General features: G+C 36.4%; 3 protein-coding genes across 3 annotated transcripts; all 3 read left to right on the forward strand.

Moving 5' to 3' along the window:
* Nucleotides 1–4,231: 4,231 nt before the first annotated feature.
* Nucleotides 4,232–7,673, forward strand: LOC135673472 (probable LRR receptor-like serine/threonine-protein kinase At1g12460). Its single transcript, XM_065182471.1, has 2 exons — nt 4,232–5,883; nt 5,979–7,673. Exons 1-2 carry the CDS (start codon nt 4,712–4,714, stop codon nt 7,456–7,458), a joined length of 2,652 nt encoding a protein of 883 aa, XP_065038543.1. The 5' UTR covers nt 4,232–4,711; the 3' UTR covers nt 7,459–7,673.
* A 5,363-nt stretch (nt 7,674–13,036) lies between these two features.
* Nucleotides 13,037–14,205, forward strand: LOC135673473 (glutathione S-transferase U18-like). Its single transcript, XM_065182472.1, has 2 exons — nt 13,037–13,506; nt 13,598–14,205. The coding sequence occupies exons 1-2, from the start codon at nt 13,171–13,173 to the stop codon at nt 13,958–13,960; spliced, it is 699 nt and encodes a 232-aa protein (XP_065038544.1). The 5' UTR covers nt 13,037–13,170; the 3' UTR covers nt 13,961–14,205.
* A 792-nt stretch (nt 14,206–14,997) lies between these two features.
* LOC135673474 (glutathione S-transferase U18-like) lies at nt 14,998–15,942 on the forward strand. The gene is made up of 2 exons (XM_065182473.1): nt 14,998–15,356; nt 15,448–15,942. The coding sequence occupies exons 1-2, from the start codon at nt 15,270–15,272 to the stop codon at nt 15,808–15,810; spliced, it is 450 nt and encodes a 149-aa protein (XP_065038545.1). The 5' UTR covers nt 14,998–15,269; the 3' UTR covers nt 15,811–15,942.
* Nucleotides 15,943–21,845: the final 5,903 nt, after the last annotated feature.

The raw sequence follows: 21,845 nt of genomic DNA on the forward strand, positions 1-21,845 counted from the left end.
TCTCATATATCAAGTATTCGCTAGATTTCTTCATAAGATGTTGGGATTTATTTATCATTCATTTTCGAATTAATCAATTTATTCTTTTACAGGTCCTTTGGGACTTGAGTGAGATTGTAACTAGAGTGACCCTTTGTAGATGGATAACATAAAGACATCTCACGAACTAAGTAATTCAAACTAAGTTTATAATAGGAGGAGAAAAAGATAATGTACAAGAAAAAAAGAGAGGATGAAAGAGACAAGAGGATGAGAGAGAAAGAGAAAAGGAGAAGACCCTGAGCAGAAGGAAGGATATGGCAAGAGAGGAGGAGGAGACGATAGGTACATGGAGGGATAAGTGGTAAGAGAGAAGTGGGAGGTAGAGGGAAAGAGAGAAATAAAGATATCACGGGGAAGGATTATCCACGAGGAAGATTAAGGGTGGTGTTAGTCGTGTTAGCGGCTACTAGCGATCGAGGGTGATGGTGGACATAAAGGGGTATTTCTCATAAAAGTGACGAAAGAAAATATCCTAAATAAAAATCAATTTTAAGGTAAAATGTCCCATTGAAATTACTATGAGGCATATTTATTAGGCTGTCGACAAATAACAATATGCTTAGATCTTTAACGAGGATTTCGTTTTCTTCTTAATGGTCACTACTTTCGTTATAATGAGATAAATAAAGAAGCAATCAGGGACTTGTCAAAAAAATATTCCGTGATTAAGATTGATAATGCCACATTAGTTGAAATAAATGGCAACAAATGTAAACACTAATTAATAATTTAAACTTAAACCACATATCTTGCATCTATAATCACAAGAAATGACAACAATTGTAAACACGAATTAATAATCTAATAATGTACTAATCATTAGAATTGAATCACTATCTCTACGAACTAAAAAAACAAATACTTTTTTGAAGTGTCCTTATGGAAAATGAAAACTATATCTTCTATAGGCTCCTCCTCCTCCTACTCCTACTTGTCCAACTTAAACCATTCAAGAGTGCATTAACTAATCGAGATTAAACCATTATGCAATCAAATTAGGTACACTATTTAATGTCTTTTCGTCATCATCAATTATCACTGGTCAAAAATATTTAAGCAATGTATAATTCGATTGATAATTGCTTTTTGTTTAGTAGATATAGAATTCGAAAGTTTGAAAACAACCTGATAAAGCAGAATATGATGTTTTACTGTTCAGTATAGTTGTGGAAGTAATCATTTACGAACGGCAAATGTTTAATATTACTATTAACAAAACATTGTGATTTATAAAAGTGAAGAGGATAACTTTCTTTTTTGCTCTAATTATGTTTCCTTATAAAGGGACTCAGTTGTGAGAATACAAAGACGTGTATGTTTTCTAAACGAGTATACGGTGATAATTATTAGGAAAGATATTATCGAAAAAATAAATATCTTAATAATATGTTATAATAATTTTAAATTATATAAATTATGATAATATATTATCATGATCCTCTCAATATTTTGATAATATACTATAATAATTTTAAATCATATAAATTATGATAATAATGATGATCATGATCTCACATGATATCCTATATTATGAAATGATTTAGATGAATATTTTATATTTATTATTGATTGAGAAAATCATATAATTATTATGTTTTATAATATATTGTGGATATAAACTTATATACGCTATTAATAGATATTCAAGCTAGCCATTTCTTTCAATAATATGATTAAAATTAAATTATTTAAAAAAAAAAAGATAATAGCATAATTATACTTGAGAATCACATCTTTGCGGCCTCTAATCATTGTTTTAGATTTGGCATGCCAGTTAGAAAAACCAATGATTTGAGATTTGAGTTTTGGTAATACTCCTTACATTAAGAAATAAAATATAACTATATATATATGTATGTATATAATAGAAATAAAATAATAATAAATAAGACGACGATAGGAAAACAAAAAGAACAAAAAGAATGGGTGACGATGAGAATTCATTTTTCAGTGGAATTCAAGATTTATAGCTATGATTGATTATAAGTAAACCGAGAGCTTTAATTGATTATAAGTCGACTACACAAACATTTTTAATTAGACATTGGAAAAAAAAAAAAATAGATTCGCGATTCTCACTCATAATAATAATATGGATTCGATAATTGTGGTAGATTAAGACTAGTGGTTTAAAATAATAAAGGAGTGTATATTATCGGAAATGATGCAACAACATTCGATTTGGGCTAAAACCATCCAACTCGATTCTTCTCGAGTTGTTCTTTCTAATTTTATTTCAATTAGAAGATTAAGACAGTGTTTCTTCCTACTTAATAGACTCTGCATCGGCGAGCAAAAGGATGCACAGTATCTCATGTTCAGGTGAGAGTGACACTTGCATGACTCGATGCTGTGTGTTTAATGGCAAATGCAGAGGTTCCGATAGACGATGATGTAATATTGGGAATGGTACTCCAATGAGAGAGGTCCACTACGCCCTCAGCTTATTAAATGTATACCTAACATGTTGTTTTGTATTAAGAGCAGTGTACACCTCTCAACCTGTCAAGTTGGTTTCTGACATTTATGTAATGTGACCATTTGTTAATTTGATGGATATCTTAAAGAATCTAAATGGGTCTTCAGTCATTAATTTAAGAACAATGGACGTAATGGCAACTTATCCCCATATTCCTACCACTTTTATAAATTATCTAATGAAATGATTTTGAAGGATCATAGTATGGTTCTGAATTCGAATCCTGTTATTATTATTTATTTATTTTTAAATATAAAAAATAATTTTTATGACCAATGTAATAGAGTGAAAGTATTTAATCCATTCTCACTTCAACACCAACAAGCAATTTCCAATTAGAAGAGTTCAGTTTTACGCGTGATACGAAGATTTTTACTAATGTTAACTCATTTACCATCGAGGTCGACACCTAAGTTGGTTCTAGGTCACCAACCCCAAAATAACGTCGCGGGACCTTTTGATGTGCACCACATCAATAACTGATGGCAATCGTTCTGTCTTATCAAGATCAAAGAATGATCGTATGGTTTATCTAATCTCATTTTGAACTCGTCAGTAAGAAATCCTAGGGATTAAGTATGAAAAAGAATCAATCAGCTCACGCTAAGGAGGAGATAATTCTCTACACACTTACTAAATCTTACTGTTTACATTATTGTCTTCTCCTCTTTATTGACTTTTAAGCATCGGAGGGAATCATAACATGATCACGTAATCGTGAGACAGACAATCTCTCGGAGACACTCAGACGACTCACTCCCAAGAAGGAATCTTACCATCAAGAAAATACCTCAAATCGCATATTCAGTCATCTTGAACGAGATGCTCATCGATGGGATTGTCTCCGACTAGATCGACTATATAATTTTATCTTACTAAATCTCTCGTAGAAGAGACACTTGAATGAAGAGCAAACTGGATTCATCTACTTCAAACGAAAGAAGAAAATATAACCAAAATATCTGCATCTTAAATGGGACTTTAAGAAGTTTTGGTTGTGAGGTGGAAGAAATAAAACCTGCAGGAACTCTTTTCAGGCCACAGTTTTTGGTGGGTCATTATTCCAGAAATGAAACCCCAGTAACAATAATCCATCTTTTGCTGAAATAGACTTCCTTGATCGTTGTTCCGGAAAGACATGTCCTTTTTCCCCTCTTTAAGTTCTGGGTTTGTTTTGCTTCTCTGTAACCTGAAATGTTGTCTCTGTTTGATAAACAAACAGCATTTACTTTTCTCTCTCTCTCGCTCCGTCACTTTTTTTCTCTGCTTGAGAATAGCATGATTATTTTTTATAGATAAAGCCACTGAGTCCTTCTGGCTGTCATCTGTCATGTTGGGTGCTTGATAGCAGTTTACCGAGGCTAACCAGTCATGATTAGAGACTGCATCATGGAACAACCTCAAAATCACTACACCGTAAGGAGCTATACACTATTCTAATGAATGAAGGTGAGATAGATGCCAGGAAATCTATTGGAAAACGTCGTATCTAAGGTGCATAGAAAAGTAAAGATAGAATGAAATATAGGGAGCTCGACATGGTTTATCTACGGAGGAGATGGTGGACAGATAATGCGACAAATCACCCCCAAAGTTGGCTCCTTTTCTAGCGTTTTAATCTGGCTTACGCCCTGCCATTTTCTTCCGTCATGCACAGCTTGTCCACAACGGAGCCACCCAACGTTGTCTTTGTTTTCTTCTCCACCCACGAGGACGAAGGACCACAGGCATTTAAGCTGTCACTGCACTTCTATACACTGTGCATTCTCCCTTTTGTTTCATTCTTTTCTTCTGCTCCTAACTCGGGTTGGTGATGGTGGGCATGAAACATTCAATGCTCCCACCAAGCACAAGCAGCAATGTCTGGTCGTCACCACCACCACCACCAATTCCACCCACCCACGCATTGAGTTCTGACGCCCGGAAAGAGAAGTAATATGGATGGAAAGCCAGACAGAGAGACAAAGCCTGGGCCTGTACCACGTGCTTCCTCTTCCTATTTATTACCTCTTCACCGGCGGAACTCCCCACCAATTCAATACCCCTTACCCACTCGCTGTTGTTCATGCTACTGCTCGCGTTATGCTACTACCCAACGGCCACGCCGAGGGCGGTGACCGCACCCCTCCCCGTCGTCGTCGCCGTTAGTGGAGTCTTCTGGCCTCGCGGATGGACTGACCGCCGTCTAAAATGAGAATCTGCCGTTATCTATTTTCCCTCGTTGTCGTTGTCGTCGTCTTCAGCGGGTCGGCGCCGCCGGTGGCGGAGGCATCGACGTCGGAGAAGGAGATACTTCTCGAGTTCAAGAGCAACGTGACGTCCGACCCCGGCGGCGCGCTCGCATCGTGGGTCGCCGCCGGCGACCCCTGCCGCGACTTCGCCGGCGTGTTCTGCAACGACGCCGGGTCCGTGGTGAAGATCCTTGTCCACGGGGCCAACCTCGCCGGGGCTATCCCGGCCTCTCTGTCCGGCCTCGGGTCCCTTCAGATCATCTCCCTCTTCGGCAACCGCTTCTCCGGCGGAGTGCCGCCGGAGTTCGCCGCGATCCAGACGCTCCACAAGCTCAATGTCAGCCGCAACGCCCTATCCGGCGGCGTCCCGGGGTTCCTCGGCGGCCTTCCCGGCCTCCGCCTCCTCGACCTCTCCTACAACGTCTTCTCCGGCGAGATTCCGGCCGCTCTCTTCAGCCAATGCGTCAAGACGCGGTTCGTGTCGCTCTCCCACAATGCCCTCTCCGGCCCGATCCCCGCTGACATCGCCAATTGTTCGAGGCTGGTCGGCATCGACTTGTCCTTCAACAATCTTACCGGAGAACTGATCCCTCAGATCTGCGAGCCGCCTGACATCAACTACATCTCCGTGAGGGACAATTCGCTGTCGGGAACCGTCACCGATAAGATCTCAATGTGCCAAAGCCTCGAACTTTTCGATCTCGGCAGCAATTCCTTCTCCGGAACGGTGCCTTTCAATCTTCTTAGCCTCCAAAATCTTAGCTACTTCAACATGTCATCTAATAAATTTCAAGGGGAAATACCAGAGGTTAGTGTTTGTAGTGAGAAATTAGGGTTCTTTGACGTCTCCGGCAATGAATTGAGCGGTGGAATTCCACCGAGCATAGCAAATTGTGGAGCGCTCAGGTTTCTTGACTTAGGGCTTAACAATCTCAGCGGAAGCATTCCGCTGGAAATTGGGAGCTTGAAGTCGCTCTCTGTTCTTAGGCTAGGGAACAATGCTGGAATCGGGGGTTCGATTCCTGCCGAGCTCGGAGGGATCGAGTTACTTCAGATTCTGGACATTCAAAATCTTCAGCTCTTCGGGGAGATTCCAATCACCCTGAGCCAATGCAGATTCCTCCTTGAGCTGTGAGTTATCGCTGGGAAATTTCTCCTAAATCGTGAATTCTTTTTATGATCATTTCTTTAGACAATCAATGAGTTCCAGTGCTGTGATTTTGCAGGGATGCATCGGGCAATCGCTTGGCCGGAGGAATCCCAGACACCCTCTATAACATGACCTATCTCAAACACCTCGATCTGCACCGGAACCAGCTCAATGGGATCATCCCCCCAACCCTGGGCCAGCTCTCAAAGCTTGAGTACCTCGATCTTTCGGAGAATTTGCTCACTGGAGTGATACCTGACTCTCTTGGAGGTCTGACGTTGTTAACTTTCTTCAATGTGTCTTACAACAACCTCTCCGGGGCGATTCCTTCTGCAACCACGATCCAACAGTTTGGACCTTCGGCGTTCTTGAACAACTCATTACTCTGTGGGCCTCCGCTGACTACCCCTTGTTCTTCGGGCAACGTCTCTCGAAGAACAAGACTATTGACTGTCCCTGCTATTATAGCCATCGTTGCTGCTGCTATCATACTTATCGGCGTCTGCATTGTCACGGTCATGAACATCCGGGCATATGGGAAGAAGGTAGTGGAGGAAGAGATTTTGGTTTCTGAGAGCACTCCTCCTGCTTCAACAGGCTCGAACGTGATCATTGGAAAGCTGGTTCTTTTCAGCAAGACTTTGCCGTCTAGGTATGAAGACTGGGAGGCAGGAACCAAGGCATTGCTCGATAAGGACTGCATGGTTGGTGGTGGATCCATCGGCACTGTGTACAAAGCCACATTCGAGGGTGGAGTTTCAATCGCGGTGAAGAAGCTCGAGAGCCTAGGCAGGATACGGAACCAGGAAGAGTTTGAGCAGGAGATTGGCCGACTTGGTAGCCTCGGGCACCCCAATTTAGTTGCATTCCATGGTTACTATTGGTCATCCACTATGCAGTTAATTCTATCAGAATTTGTTCCTAACGGAAACCTATATGATCACCTCCATGTTTCTCGTCGTCTATACTCGGGCAGCGGTAGTAGCAGTGGCAGAGGTGAGTTGTTGTGGTCTAGGAGGTTCAATATAGCTATTGGAACAGCAAGGGCTCTTGCATATCTGCATCATGACTGCAGGCCCCAAGTCCTGCATCTTAATGTCAAGTCTACTAACATACTTTTAGATGAAGGGTATGAAGCAAAGCTATCGGATTACGGGTTGGGGAAACTGCTACCGATCCTGGGTAGCAATGCTTTAACCAAGTTTCATACAGCAGTGGGTTATGTTGCTCCAGAACTGGCTTCTCAGAGCTTGAGATATAGCGATAAGTGTGATGTCTATAGCTTTGGGGTAGTTCTACTGGAGATTGTGACGGGGAGGAAGCCGGTGGAAAGCCCAGGGGCAGCTAAGGTGGTGGTATTGCAGGATTATGTTAGGGGAGTGCTGGAGGATGGAACAGCATCTGATTGCTTTGATCGGAATATGAGGGGTTTTCTAGAGACCGAATTGATTCAGGTACTTAAGTTAGGGTTAATTTGCACTTCCGAAGCCCCATCGAGGAGGCCAAGAATGGCAGAAGTTGTGCAGTTTCTGGAGTCGATCAGACCCAGTTCATGATCGGACTTTGCAGGGTAATCATGAATTGGGTATTTGATGACTAATTGATGAAACAGGAGACTGGATAAAAATCCCTCAAAGCCATTAGAAAAAATTACATTCTTTTTTATTTCTGATTTTTTTTCTCTGATCACAATTGTCATTGTATTTCCATGTGAAACTTCAGATTTTTCTCGGAGTAAAAAATATTTTTTCATTCGTCGCAATCTATTCAATAGATTCTGCAGATAGGAGTAAGCATGGTGTTCAAACATTCATTTCCACTAGTTGTTATTGGTGGAATGAGCAAGTACATTTTGATGAAGGTACAGCTTAATCCCCATCTTGTCTCTGAGCCTCATTTAGTTTCCATGTGGAATCAACTCTGAAAGTTAATACTGTAGCCAATGGCAAGAGGCAACTTAAGTTGGCATCGATTAATCTGCTGTGCTGGTTCCTTCAAGGCTCACTGTTTTGCTTGCTTTTACGGTACACTGTAGTAATAGAGCATGACACTGCCTGATTGATTTCAACCAATGCAAGGACACATCATGCATGGTGGTGATCAGTCTGCTTTCAGGCATTCGATTCAGAACCTGTAGTGAAGCAATAAGAACAAGATCAATGTTCACTCTTATTCAGGTGTGCATCTATCCGCAGCCTTGGCATGTTCTCTTCCCAGCTCGTGCCATCAAAGTGAGGAGCAGCCGCCTAATCGGGCATCGCTTGGAAAGCTTCTTTAGGAAGGCATGGCCATCTTTCCCAGCTTTGGCAGCAGAGCCATGGTTTTGGGAGGAGGTAAAGCATTGGGGCATTTGGACCAGTAATCCGCGTCGTTCTCCAGTATCCGCAGTTCCGGGCCACGGATGGTTTCCTCCGTGTGCCTCAGCCATGGATGGTCCAGTGCACACAGCTCATCCACGCGCAGAATCCAGGCGCTAGATCGAGTCCGTATCCTTGGCCACATAATCCAATCGACGTGAGCTGGGAAATTTATTGGCACAATCTTGTCGTTTAATCCGTATTCTCGGATTCCATACTCCCCAACGGTTTTGTTTTGTGTGCTTACAATCAAAAAATCATTTAGTGAGGTAAAACGTTGAAGACGATCGATGTTGGTTCCACTGATGGTTCCACTACAAACGTAAAAGTATGAAGCTGAATTTGTTCAATCAGACTCGATCGTTTTCCAGTATATTAGCATAAGTGCTGGGATGAAGGAGTAAAGAAATAAAAAATAATAATATAATTAAAAGAGAATATTTTTAATAAAAAAAATCAATGTATTAAACAAGAGGTAAGATACAGAACATTTATAAAATATTCTTAAGTACATATATTCTTTTATACTTCGATACTTCATGAATTATAGTCCTATTTATAGGACCTAGTGATAACTATCTTATCCTATTATTTCATCCATGATTGAGTTATGTGTAGGAACTACTATATGACTTTAAGATCCTGAGCCACTATTTAGAATATATCTATAACTATCTAGAACATGACAATTATCTATATAACTACTATGAATCAATTCTTAATGTTCGCCCTTGATTCTTAGTTACATATACTGATTTGAGACGTAAGATAAACATGCCTCTGAATTGGAAACGACTTTGTGAGAATATCTATAACTTCTTTATATGTTCTATAATACTTCGTTGCTATGGCTTCACTTGCTATAAGATCCCAAATGAAATGATAGTATATCTCTATATACTTCGTTTTTCTATGAAATGATGAATTCTTTATATTACAATTGTGGCTTTGTTATTACGAAATATTTATGTTACTTCTTTTTTTTTCTTGATAAAAATTTTAAAAAAATCTTCTAAGTGATATTGCTTGACAGATTGCTAATATTAAAATTACATATTCTGCTTTCGATGTCGATAATACAGTTGTTGTTTGCTTTTTTAAATTATAAGATATAGCTCTTAATCCGAGACTAAAAATACTGTCAAAAGTACTTATTCTATTATCTAAAGCTCATGTCCAATCACTATAAGTGAAACTAAATAATCTATATTTAAAATTATGAGAATACCAAATTTCATAATATTTAGTTCTAACAATATAATGCAGAATTCGTTTAACTCCAATATAATGTTTGCTTAGGCTATACATAAACTTGGATACTACAGTAATAGATAAGGTAATATCTAGTCGAGTATGAGTTAGATAAATCAAATCTCTAACCAAACTTTTGTAGTATCTTATATTTGTCAAATATGTAATATCTTCAAGTTTTAATTTCTTATTTACATTTATGAGTGTTACTGTAGCTTTATAATTAATCACATTAGATTTTTTGAGTAGATCCATTGTATAATTTCTTTGTGAAATAAATTTTTTATATAATCATTGCTTCACTTCCAACTCAAGAAAATAGTGCAATAGACCTATATATCTGATATTTCAAACTTATTCATCAAGCATTTTTTAAATTCTACAGGTGAACTCATGTATATAGTATCATCAACATAAAGGCAAACCATAAGAATATTATATTCACCTTCCTTCTTGAAATAAAGAGTAGGTTCATTATTGCTTCTCTTAAATTTATTTTAATAAAAATAATAATTAATTTTACTATACCATGCTCTTAAAACTTGTTTAAAGCCATAAAGAGTTTTTTTTAGTTTATACATATTTTTTTCATGTCCTTTAACCAAAAAAAACTTTCGGGTTTAACAAAAACCTCTTCTTGTAAATCTCCATTTAAAAACATAAATTTTATATTAAATTGATAAATAGGTCAACTCAAGTGAGCAATTAAAACTAAGAAAATTTTCACGATTTTAAATTTAGCAACCGGAGTTAAAGTATTATTAAAATTAATACTTTGTTGTTGCTTTTACTATAAGTCGAGTTTTATATTTTTAGATACTTCGATCTGTTTTATATTTTGCTTTGAACACCTATTTTAATCTAATAATTTTATTTTCTTTTGGTAGATCTATTAGCTTCCGGGTTTTATTCTTCTCAAATGACTTGATTTTCTCTTTGATTACCTTTTGTTATTCTTCTTTTACAACTGTTTCCTTAAAACTTATATGATCTAAAATAAACAAAACAAATATTGAATCATAATTGGTGATCTAAATTTTCTTAGAGGGGTTTTATCTAAGGAATCATTTGATGAATTTGAATTGTTATTAGGTGAGGTAGACGATGAACTTGTTGGAGCAGGTTTTATCACTTGATTTTGTAGAGTGTTTAGTTCTGTTGGAATCTGAATTTATATTTCATCTTCGTTAGTCTCACAATTCCAACTTGCCCTTTCATCAAATATAATATTTCTGTTAATAATAACTTTATCACTAATAGGATTATACAATCGATATGCTTTGGATTATAATGAATAACTAATTAAGATATATTTTTTAGATTTTTCATCAAGCTTGTGATGATTTTATGAATTTACCAAAGTATTATCAATGTAACAAAAAAATTCTTAGATGGCTTATACTTGGCTTCATATCATACTAAGTCTCAAAAGGAATTTGTTTCATAATAGTCTTTGTTAGTGAAATATTCAACAAATAAACTACTGTTATAACTGCTTTTGCCCTAAACTGATTTGGAAGATAGCTTATCATTTTATTATGATGTATGTGATATTGTTAATTCTTTATGAATATTATTTTCTTCATAAAAATAATTAAACTCATTAAATAAAAATTCATCACCTCTATCTATTTGATTTAATAATTTTAAACCCTTAATGTTAATATGTCCATATCTTAAATGTCACAAATTAGAGTCATTCTTTTGAATTGTAATAACATACTTTTTAAAACATCAATTTGAAAATCTTATTTTATGTCATTTTAATCAAACTAGATTTTTTTTTATTCAATAAACTATCATCAAATATAATTGAATATCTATAATATATCAATTGTCTAATGCTCAACAAGTTATGTGATAAATTAGGAACAAAAAAATATTATTAAGGTGTTTTACCTTCCTTTGACTTGTCTTCACATCAATTATTCTTTTTCCTTCCACTTAGATTTGTTTATTATATTTAAATCTAAATTTTAACTTGTGAGTTTTATATGTAACATATGATTAGAATATTTACTATAAAAAACGAAATATTATTTAAGATATCATTAACTTATGAATGAGTAAACTTATTACTTTCTTTATTTTCCTCCACATAGCTTGTTGCTTTTCTGTTTTTCAGCAATCTACCTTCATGTGATCAAACTTTTTATAACAGTGACATTCAATTCCACTCATGTAGTTTTTCTTTATCATAATTTGATTATTTTTATTCATTATGCCCATCAAAATGTCATCTTCCACTTCCTTTTTCATTTCTTTTACCATGAAATCCTCCTTTGCCACATCCTCTTCCTATAGATTTTTTGTCTTTCTTTAAAGTAGAAGACTCCCCCTCGACTTAAAATACTTTTTCTTTACTTTTCTTAATTGACCTGTTGAACCTAACTAACTTAATGTGCTTACAAGGAACATATTAGTTCATTAAATAAAAATGTAGATAAACCTTTTGACTCCTCAATTACGGTAATTATATGATCAAATTTTAGAGTTAAACTTCTCAAAACTTTTACAATGATTATAATCATAAAGGTATTCACCATAAGATTTCATTTTACTAACAATTTTAGTTACTTGAGAAAGAAAATCTTGTACTGATTCATTACTTTTCATGAATAAAATTTTAAACTCATGATGAAGGGTATGAAGTTTTAGCATAACCACTCTTGATGAGTCTTGAAATTCATTTCGAAGTATCACCTAAGTTTGCTTTGAGATTGTCATTATTATAATTCTTGAGAAGATTATCTCATGTATTTGAATCTTTCCTTTTATTCTCTCTCGACCTAGTTTTTTTTATCTAGATCTACTTATCTATTCTCTATTAAGTCCCAAAAATCTCGAGACTTGAATATATTCTTTATCTTGATATTCTAAAATTCCTAACATTTGCCTAAGAAGATAAGAATAAAGGGTTAAGATATGGAATTGTCATTGAAAGTCATAATGCTCCATTAAGATTGAAACTTATCTTTGATACTATAAATGTTAGGGATGGAGGAGTAAGAAAACGAAAAAAATAGAATACTATGATGTAATAAAAGAGAATGATTTCAATCAAAAAAACTAATGTAGTGTTAAAAAAAAATATAAGACATAAAATACTTATAAGATATTTTCAAGTATATTGTTTTATAAATTATACTCATATTTATAGGACCTAATGGTAACTACCTCATCTCATCATATCATCTATGATTAAGCTAACTGTAGAAACTACCTTATAACTTTTAGATCATCAGTCACTACTTATAACATGTCTATAATTATTTATAATATAATAATTATCTAAATAATTAATATTTAAAATATGATTATTATTTAAATAACTAATATGAATTAATTCTCAATTAGATTTAATAATAACAATAACAACAACAACACTAACGAGGACGAGGAGTAGATGATACCGATGAGATCGAGCCATTTCTCTGTTTCTCGTTTCCAGTACAGTCGATATAATCAAACTTTGGGTTCTCGTGTCAAACTTCGTCGAGTGTGAGGTTAGCAGTGGCGTCATCAAGTCATCAAACTTTGGGTTGCCGTGTCAAACTTCGTCGAATGTGTGGTTAGCAGTGAGTCTCCGACTTCCGATCTCCATCCTCTGCTAGTTTTAGGCTCACCCACCGCAGAGTTATCGGCAATCGACACAGAACAATGGCAGCAGTGTCGGCGACAACAGGGGAGGTGAAGCTGTTGGGACTTTGGAGGAGTCCCTACGTGACCAGGGTGGGGATCGCTTTGAACCTCAAGAAAGTAGGGTACGAGTTCGTGCAGGAGGAGGTACAAGGGCAGAAGAGCGAGATCCTGCTGAAGTCCAACCCTGTGTACAAGAAGATCCCCGTCCTCATCCACCAGGGAAAGCCCGTCTGCGAGTCCGCCATCATCGTGGAGTACATCGACGAGATTTGGACCAGCGAGCCTCCCATCCTGCCCTCCCACCCCTTCGACCGCGCCGTCGCTCGCTTTTGGGTCACCTACATTGATGACAAGGTTGGTCTCCACGCCTTCCCTTATGGCATCCATTTCAACGTGCTTAAATATTGAATTTGATGTGGCACTTAATTCCTTCGTTTTCTGGCAGTTGCTTGCGCTGGTTAGGACTCTCGTTTTCGGAGCAACCGAAGGGACGTCCAAGGCAGAAGTAGCAGACGGAGGGGCAGAAGCTTTTCAGCTGCTGGAAGAGGCTTTCGCCAAGTGCAGCCACGGGAAGGAGTACTTTGGTGGTGACACCATTGGCTACTTGGATATCGCCCTGGGGTGCTGGCTGGGGTGGATCAAGGCGGTGGAGGAGGTGAGCAACATCAAGTTCTTGGACGAGAAGAAGGTTCCGCTACTGGTGGGATGGGCGGAGCGCTTCTTGCAGAACGAGGCAGTGAAGGGAACCATGCTGGAGGCAGACGAATACGTACAACGTGTTAAAAACCTTTCAGCGTCTGCTCGTTAACAGAAGTCGATGGTTCTTCGTGAGCATGATAGCGAGCTGCTAAATTTCTGCAAAGGACGTTTAATTGGCTGCGAGAATTGCAATCTGCTTTCTTCTGGCTTGTTGGCATCAACAGTTCACTGTAACTCGCAAATAAAAGACATTTGGTCGATAACTATTTCGCTCTCCCAAGCGCAGTTGGGTTTATGAATCTTCCTTGAGAAAAGTCTGAAATAATAAAGGAAATGGAACCATTATTTTCCTTATTTTCTTCTTTCTTTCTTGAGCTGGCTTTCTGCTTATAATTGAGTTAGTAGATGGGATTGTCTAAGACACATCTTTATTAGGTGTAGAAAACTATATGCAAATCCAAGTTCTCAATTTAAAGCATGAATCAATATTCTCATAAATCAATCTAAATATTAGTTTATTTTCGATGTAAAATTAAATTGAGATGTTACGATCACATAATCTTTTGCTCAAAATTTTGTTCTCTTTTGCAGCAGCAACTTTTGAGCCATACCTTTTACAAAAGTATTGCATGACTAAGGCAAAATCAATTAAATCATTAATATCCTTCTTGGTGACACTTGTCTCAGTTGATCATGTTGCATGGTACTGTTACAAAAGCATCAGCTGTCTTGCAAACATTATCATCTTGTAGGAAAGGAGATGTTCGATCTTCTCCACCAACACGATTACAGAGAAGTAGGCAGAAATGATAGAACTTCCCCTTCGCTCTAATCCAATGATCCATGATGGAGTATCCGTGGCAGAACCCACGGTTGCGGTGTCAAATCAAACCAGATTAAAGGCTCGCAGTGGTTTGTCACACTCCTACCGACCTCAGAATAGATATCATTTCACGGCACAAACTTCCCGATTTCCATCCACCCATAAATATTATATTTAGGTCATGACGGCCAGAAATCAACCACAGGAGTAGATAGATTAAAATAGTCATCTCGAGTTGAACATCCGTACGAAACCGACAAGATGGAAATACGGTAGTCATTCGTATATATGCATAGCCATCGCAGTGTTATTGGCAATCGGCACAAGCTTGTGCTCTGATCTATCGCTGAGGCAAAATGGCAGCAGCTGCAACAGGGGAGGTGAAATTGTTGGGGCATAAGATGAGCCTCTTCGTGACGAGGGTGGAGATCGCTTTGAACCTAAAGAAAGTAGGGTACGAGTTCGTGCAGGTGGAGGTACACGGGCAGAAGAGATCCTGGTGAAGTCCAACCCTGTGTACAAGAAGATCCCCGTCCTCATCCACCAGGGAAAGCCCATCTGCGAGTCCGCCATCATCGTGGAGTACATCGACGAGATGTGGACCAGCGAGCCTCCCATCCTCCCCTCCCACCACTTCGACCGCGCCGTCGCTCGCTTTTGGGCCACCTACATCGATGACAAGGTTGGTCTCCACGCCTTCCCTTATGGCATCCATTTCTACGTGCTTAAAGATTGAATTTGATGTGGCACTTAATTCCTTCGTTTTCTGGCAGTTGCTTGCGCTGGTTAGGGCTCTCGCTTTCGGAGCAACCGAAGGGACGTCCAAGGCAGAAGCAGCAGACGGAGGGGCAGAAGCTTTTCAGCTGCTGGAAGAGGCTTTCACCAAGTGCAGCCACGGGAAGGAGTACTTTGGTGGTGACACCATTGGCTACTTGGATATCGCCCTGGGGTGCTGGCTGGGGTGGATCAAGGCGGTGGAGGAGGTGAGCAGCATCAAGTTCTTGGACGAGAAGAAGGTTCCGCTGCTGGTGGGATGGGCGGAGCGCTTCTTGCAGGACAAGGCTGTGAAGGAAGTCACGCCGGAGATTGACGAATTCGTACAATATGCTAAAATGATTTTAGCATCTGCTCGTTAAAATTCTATATGACTTGGGTTTCAGTTTGTGATCATTGTGGGTGAGATTTGGGTTTATGTTTTCTGCTGGTTTGTAGGAATTGCGCTATGTTGTTGGCGTCCGTGTTATTTAACCAAATAAGTTATTGCCATATGGATGATTTTGACCAAATGAAATATTATATTGCATGGCGACCAGAAATTAACACGAAAAGAAGAGAATGGGCAGATTAAAGTCGCCATCCTCGAGTTGAATGTCAAACATTTCTTGGCGTATACGCAACGACAATATCCTTGGAATATATATATATATATATATATATATATATATATATATATTATATGTGTGTGTGTGTGTGTGTGTTGGACCAACACAGGCTTGTCCTCCAGTCTATGACGGGAGCAGATGGCAGCAGCGTTGGACCTTCGCCCCTTCGTCATGAGGGTGGAGATCGCTTTGAAGCCAAAGAAAGCAGCGTACGAGTTCGAAGAGGTGGAAATATTTGGGCAGAAGAGCGAGATCGATAGAAGATCGGAGATATATATGATATGATAATTTTATATTTTTATATATTTCATTTTTTAATGAATTTATTATTTAAAAATCAATTATAGATTTAAATATATGATTTGATTGAGTAATATTAGTGATTGATGGAGAGTAATATCTCCCTTTAAACCTATATAAATATGTAATACTGTAATGAGCTTTCATAATAAATTTCTCACTTTTTCATATTATCAAAATTTCTTTTATCTTTTCTCTCTTCTCTCTCTTCTTTTATCATACTCGGAGATCGAGAGTTATTGTCGTCTCCTCTGCCCCCTCACATCACTTGTATATTGTAAATAGTGATCCCTTAATGATCTGCAATAAACCAACCTCCCCTCTTGCTCCATTAAACCCTTCTTCAAGCATGAAGTCTTCTCCTCACATCACAGTAGATCTATCAGCCTCAGTTTGATCTGTTGCCCTCTTGCGTCTTGTTATCACCGTCGACAATTTGCCTCTTCTATAATCTACAAATTTGACTTACCTCTTGCACCTTGCTATCACCATTACCAATCGATAGATTTACCACTACCATCAACCACAGGTGACAGCAATCGACTAATCATTCTCCTCCATTGATCGTTCTTTTACTCCTTGCTCACTAGATAGCAAATACTCACAGAAATACTGATCAGCAACTACTGATCCACAGTGCTCAACTAATTGTCTTCTGATTTGATCTACTCTAACTCAATGGTACTAGACCTCCTGTTCGTGCCGGGTGCCAACTACTTATTCAATGATAAATTGTGCAGCATCCAATTCAACTACATATCTGTCATCTTCCTCCCTCAGCTCTACTATTCAAAATTATTATTGTTTTTCTCGTGAAACAATAGTTCATCTTAATTTATAGGACTCATATTTGTTAATGCAACAACTTTAATCCCTTTCAAATTCTTCAAAGGTGATAACTATATATTTTGACGAGCATAATTTACTAACTTCCTCTTTGGATATGATCTGTTAAACTACTTAGTTATCTACCAAAAAAGATCCAAATACTTTGGAAAACTCATCATAACGACAAATTCTAATCACCTTATTATATAATTCATCTAAGCCTTAATCATTGATTCCATAGCACCACTAATATCTTTGTGTATTACTACAGTAGATAGTCCAAGTTATGAATCACCCTCGCCAATCGCTCTTGTGCTCTCATGCTAAATCTTTTATCTACTTTGATTGAAAATAAGAAGAAAGTACTATTGTTATTTATATATAAAATCTAAAAGTTATTAAGGATGACTTGATTTAATATGTTATTTTCTGAATGACGAAGAAATCATTGTTCATATGCTCAATAACCTAGGAGACGAATATAAAGAATTCACCGTAGCAATTTGGGCATGTGACTTATTAATGTCATTTGAATAACTGTATGGCAATTCGATTGGTTATGAAACATATCTGATATAAGAAGAGAGGATGACGGGATCAACATCACAGTTTAATTCAATCAAAAAAAAAAAAAGATAATATAAGTAACAAAAACTTCATAAAGAACTAAACAAAATGCCTCATGGACAAATGATAACACATGGAGCTATCATCCTCCATTATACTATCAAAGCAACAACCATCGTAGCAAATCCAAATTAATCAACTCAGTAAATAATTTTAACTATAACCATTAGTAGTTATAGCATCCTAATAATGATAATTAATAAAAAATCATCTACTAGCTCTATGATAAAATTGGATACATAACAAAAGTTTGTTGGTCTCGACCCAAGTCTGTTGTTATATTTAATTAGTCTTGAGCAAACATCATAATTACTCAAACTGTTCATCCAAGTAATTGAATTGTTAACTCCGATACTTCCTATTATATCACTTCTGATTTATAAAAATCTATAATAAATATAGAAGTAATGAAGATATCATCATTGATGATAGTAATGAAATTTTTATTACTCACATTAGTTCCATAATACTTAATTTATGTATAAATATTTGTATACCTGATGATGTTGTATGTACATCTCATATTAAAAAGAATTTTATTTTTATTTTTTAATTTTATAAATCAAATAACATATCTATTGAGTTTTTTCTTGACTTATTTTTTATCAATGATCTTAGCATAGGGGCATCTTTAGTCTAATGTCAAAAAAAAGATAACATCAGTGATCGTCAGCTTCATAAATCACCCAATCAGTAACTCTTACTTCAGTTATTGCTTCAATCAATATGTGGCATTATCACATTGGTCATCCATCATCCTTTATTCAATAATATCTAATTTCTCGTTACTTCAATCGAACTTTCAAATCAAATTGAATTGCAACTCATTATGATGCTTGCCTTAGTAATAAAAGACATAAACTAAATTATCTATACTAATGTTTAAGGTTTTATCTTAACCATTTTCTTTGATAATTTTAGATTTTATGTCATTTTTATAAATTACTTTACTAAATATACATGGTTATATCCTTTTAAACATTTATCTGAGTCACCATAGTCTTTACTCGGTCTAAAAAGGTGGTCGAGAATATCTTTTAGACTATCGTTAAAATAGTTTACTCTAATAGAGGAGGTGAATATTAAACTCTAATAATTTATATTTTGTTATGTTGTATACAACATCTTAAGTCACTATCACACACATCTCAACTAGCTGAGTCTACCAAACGAAAATATCGGTTGAAACTAATTTCACCCTTCTACACTAAGCCTAAATATTACTGACCTTTTGGTCAGTAGTTTTTTAAACTATAATCTATCTCATTAATCGAATGCATACCCTAATCCTATAATACTAATCATCATTTGAAAAACTATTTTATAATTTTATAAAAATCTTGAACTTTTAAAACCTCAAAGTATATTGTTATTTATGTTATTTCTGACTATATTTCTATGCTTCATACAAGTTAACATCAAGATCCAAGCCTTGCATCTTTATTAGGTACTCCACCGAGCATAATATTTTTCGGTGCTATGATCCTCAAATTCAAAAGGTCTTTGTGTTATGTCAAATTATTTTTGTTGAGTCTATCTTTTCATATTAAAATCTTACTTCTTTAGTAGTACAAGTCACGATAATAACCATTCATCATTATGTTCATACGAGTACACTTTAAATCTCATCAAGCATATCTCCCACCATATCAACCAATAGTTCTCTAGACCTATATTTCTTTATTACTCCTGTTCAACGGCACCTCACCCCCTTTGAAAATTCTTTATCTACTTTTCAACCAACTTATTTTGCAATGCCCAATGAAGCAACACCCTCATCATCATAAATGATGTCTTTGTCCTCTCCTAGGCTAAGTGACACAGAAGTGCATGAGCCTGATCAACTACGTGTCACTAACTCTTCATCAATTTTTATACTTTCAACACAACCCAATAATATTATCGAGCTTAGACATTACATGGCAACATGCTCCAAATATAATATTTTTAAACTACATCAAATCCTTGATCTCTATGCTGCCACTAGTTCTCCACTCGAGCCTACTAAACTTAATCATTACTCAAGCCTAAAAATCTCTACACTAACATAAAATCATGTGTGAGGAATGTGATATCCTATTCTATAATGACATATCATCACATATAAAATATCATCGGGTGTTAATGAATATTTCAAATTAATCATAACCCAGATGGATTTATTGCTAAATATAAAGCATATCTAGTAGTCAAAGGCTTTACCAACGATCTATTTCAAAGGGATCTTCAATCCAATTACTAAATTAATGATAATTTGACTTATTCTGAATTTGGCTATTACTCAATGCTAGCGTATACGCTAACTAGATATTAACACTTTATCCATTCTCAATATCCAACCTATATTTATAAACTATGAAAAACTATTTATGGACTTTACGAAGCTTTAACAGCCTACTATACTTAACTTGATTTATTTTTTTATGTTAATCGATTTTGTCAATTTTACATTTGACACCTCTTTATTCCTAAGACAATAAAAAGGATGTACTATATATCTACTAATATATATCGATGACATTATTATCATAGATACTAGTTTCATGAAAATCAAATAATTCCTTAAGTAATTAATAGATCTTTTCTCTATTAAGGACCTAAGAATTTTAAGTTATTTTTTTTTGGAGTGGAAGCAATGCATATATCTTTTAAACTTTTATATCTTAAAAGAAGTATATTTGAAATCTTTTATTAAAGATGAACATGCGAATTGTCAAAGAAATCGCCACCTCACTTTCCACCACTCAAATTATATAATGACAGTTCTACTACGGATCCCATACAATAACAATAATTGCTTGGTTTCTTGTAGTATTTATCTTTTATACATCTAGATATTTTATTTATAATTAATAAATTATCATAATTCATACATCGACCATCGATTATGCATTGGTCTATACTAAAATGTGTCTTATGGTATCTTAAAGAGACTCTCAATCATATACTTTTTTTTTTGTAAATACTTATAACTTCATCTTTATACTTTTGTCGATGCTAATAGATAACACTGATGATAAAACATTTACGTTAGCTTACATTAACTTCATTGGAGCAAATATGATTAGCTAGAGTTTTAAGAAATGAAACATAATTGAAATATCCATCACTGAAGTTGAATACCGAGCCATCATCATCTTCGCGAGTCACCAATGAGCTACATGAACTCGGTATCACCTCTAAATCCATTCCTATAATATACTATGATAATATTAGTGCCACTTACTTAAGCGCTAACCTGATATTCGATTCACGCATGAAATGCATTGCTATCAATTTTTACTTTGTCAAAAATCAAGTTATCAGACATCAACTACGTATTTCTTACGTTGACACTTTTGACCAACTAGTAGATTCCCTTACAAAGCTTTTTGCTCGTAGGATATTTCAATTACATCAGTCCAAGATTGACATCCATTACGGGAGCTCAATCTTACAAGAACATGATAGAAGATAATAACAAAGACAAATATGAAATGATAACTTTATATTCTTTATATGATATAATCATTAATTAATCTATGATTTAAGGATTAAACATATTACTCTAATGAATAAAATTAATTATATTATTTTAAAATTTATATAAATACATATTATTTCAATAAATAAAATAAATTATTTTTATAATAAATTTCTGCGCATAAGATCACAGGCCTCATCCACCCGGGCAAGCCCATCTCCGAGTCCATGGTCATCGTCGAGTACGTCGACGAGGACAGGACGTGCGAGCCCCCCATCCTCCCCTCCCACCCCTTCAACCGCGTCGTGGCTCGCTTCGGGGGAACCTACATCAGCGACAAGGTATATTTAAGCCTACTCGATGGATGCACGAATTTGTACGTGACGTAGAACTGCCTCTTGTCTTCTTTCTACAGTTTCCTCATCTGGTACAAGGATCTTGAAAGGAATCTCGGAAGGGACGCTCAAGGCAGCAACATCAGCTGCTGGAACAACCTTTCGCCAAGTAAAGCCGAGGGAAGGACTTCTGTATGCCCATAAATATTCTGCTCGTTGAGGCTCTTCTATATGCT

This window comes from Musa acuminata, chromosome BXJ1-5, assembly GCF_036884655.1.
Source record: "Musa acuminata AAA Group cultivar baxijiao chromosome BXJ1-5, Cavendish_Baxijiao_AAA, whole genome shotgun sequence".
NCBI classification, from domain to species: domain Eukaryota; kingdom Viridiplantae; phylum Streptophyta; class Magnoliopsida; order Zingiberales; family Musaceae; genus Musa; species Musa acuminata.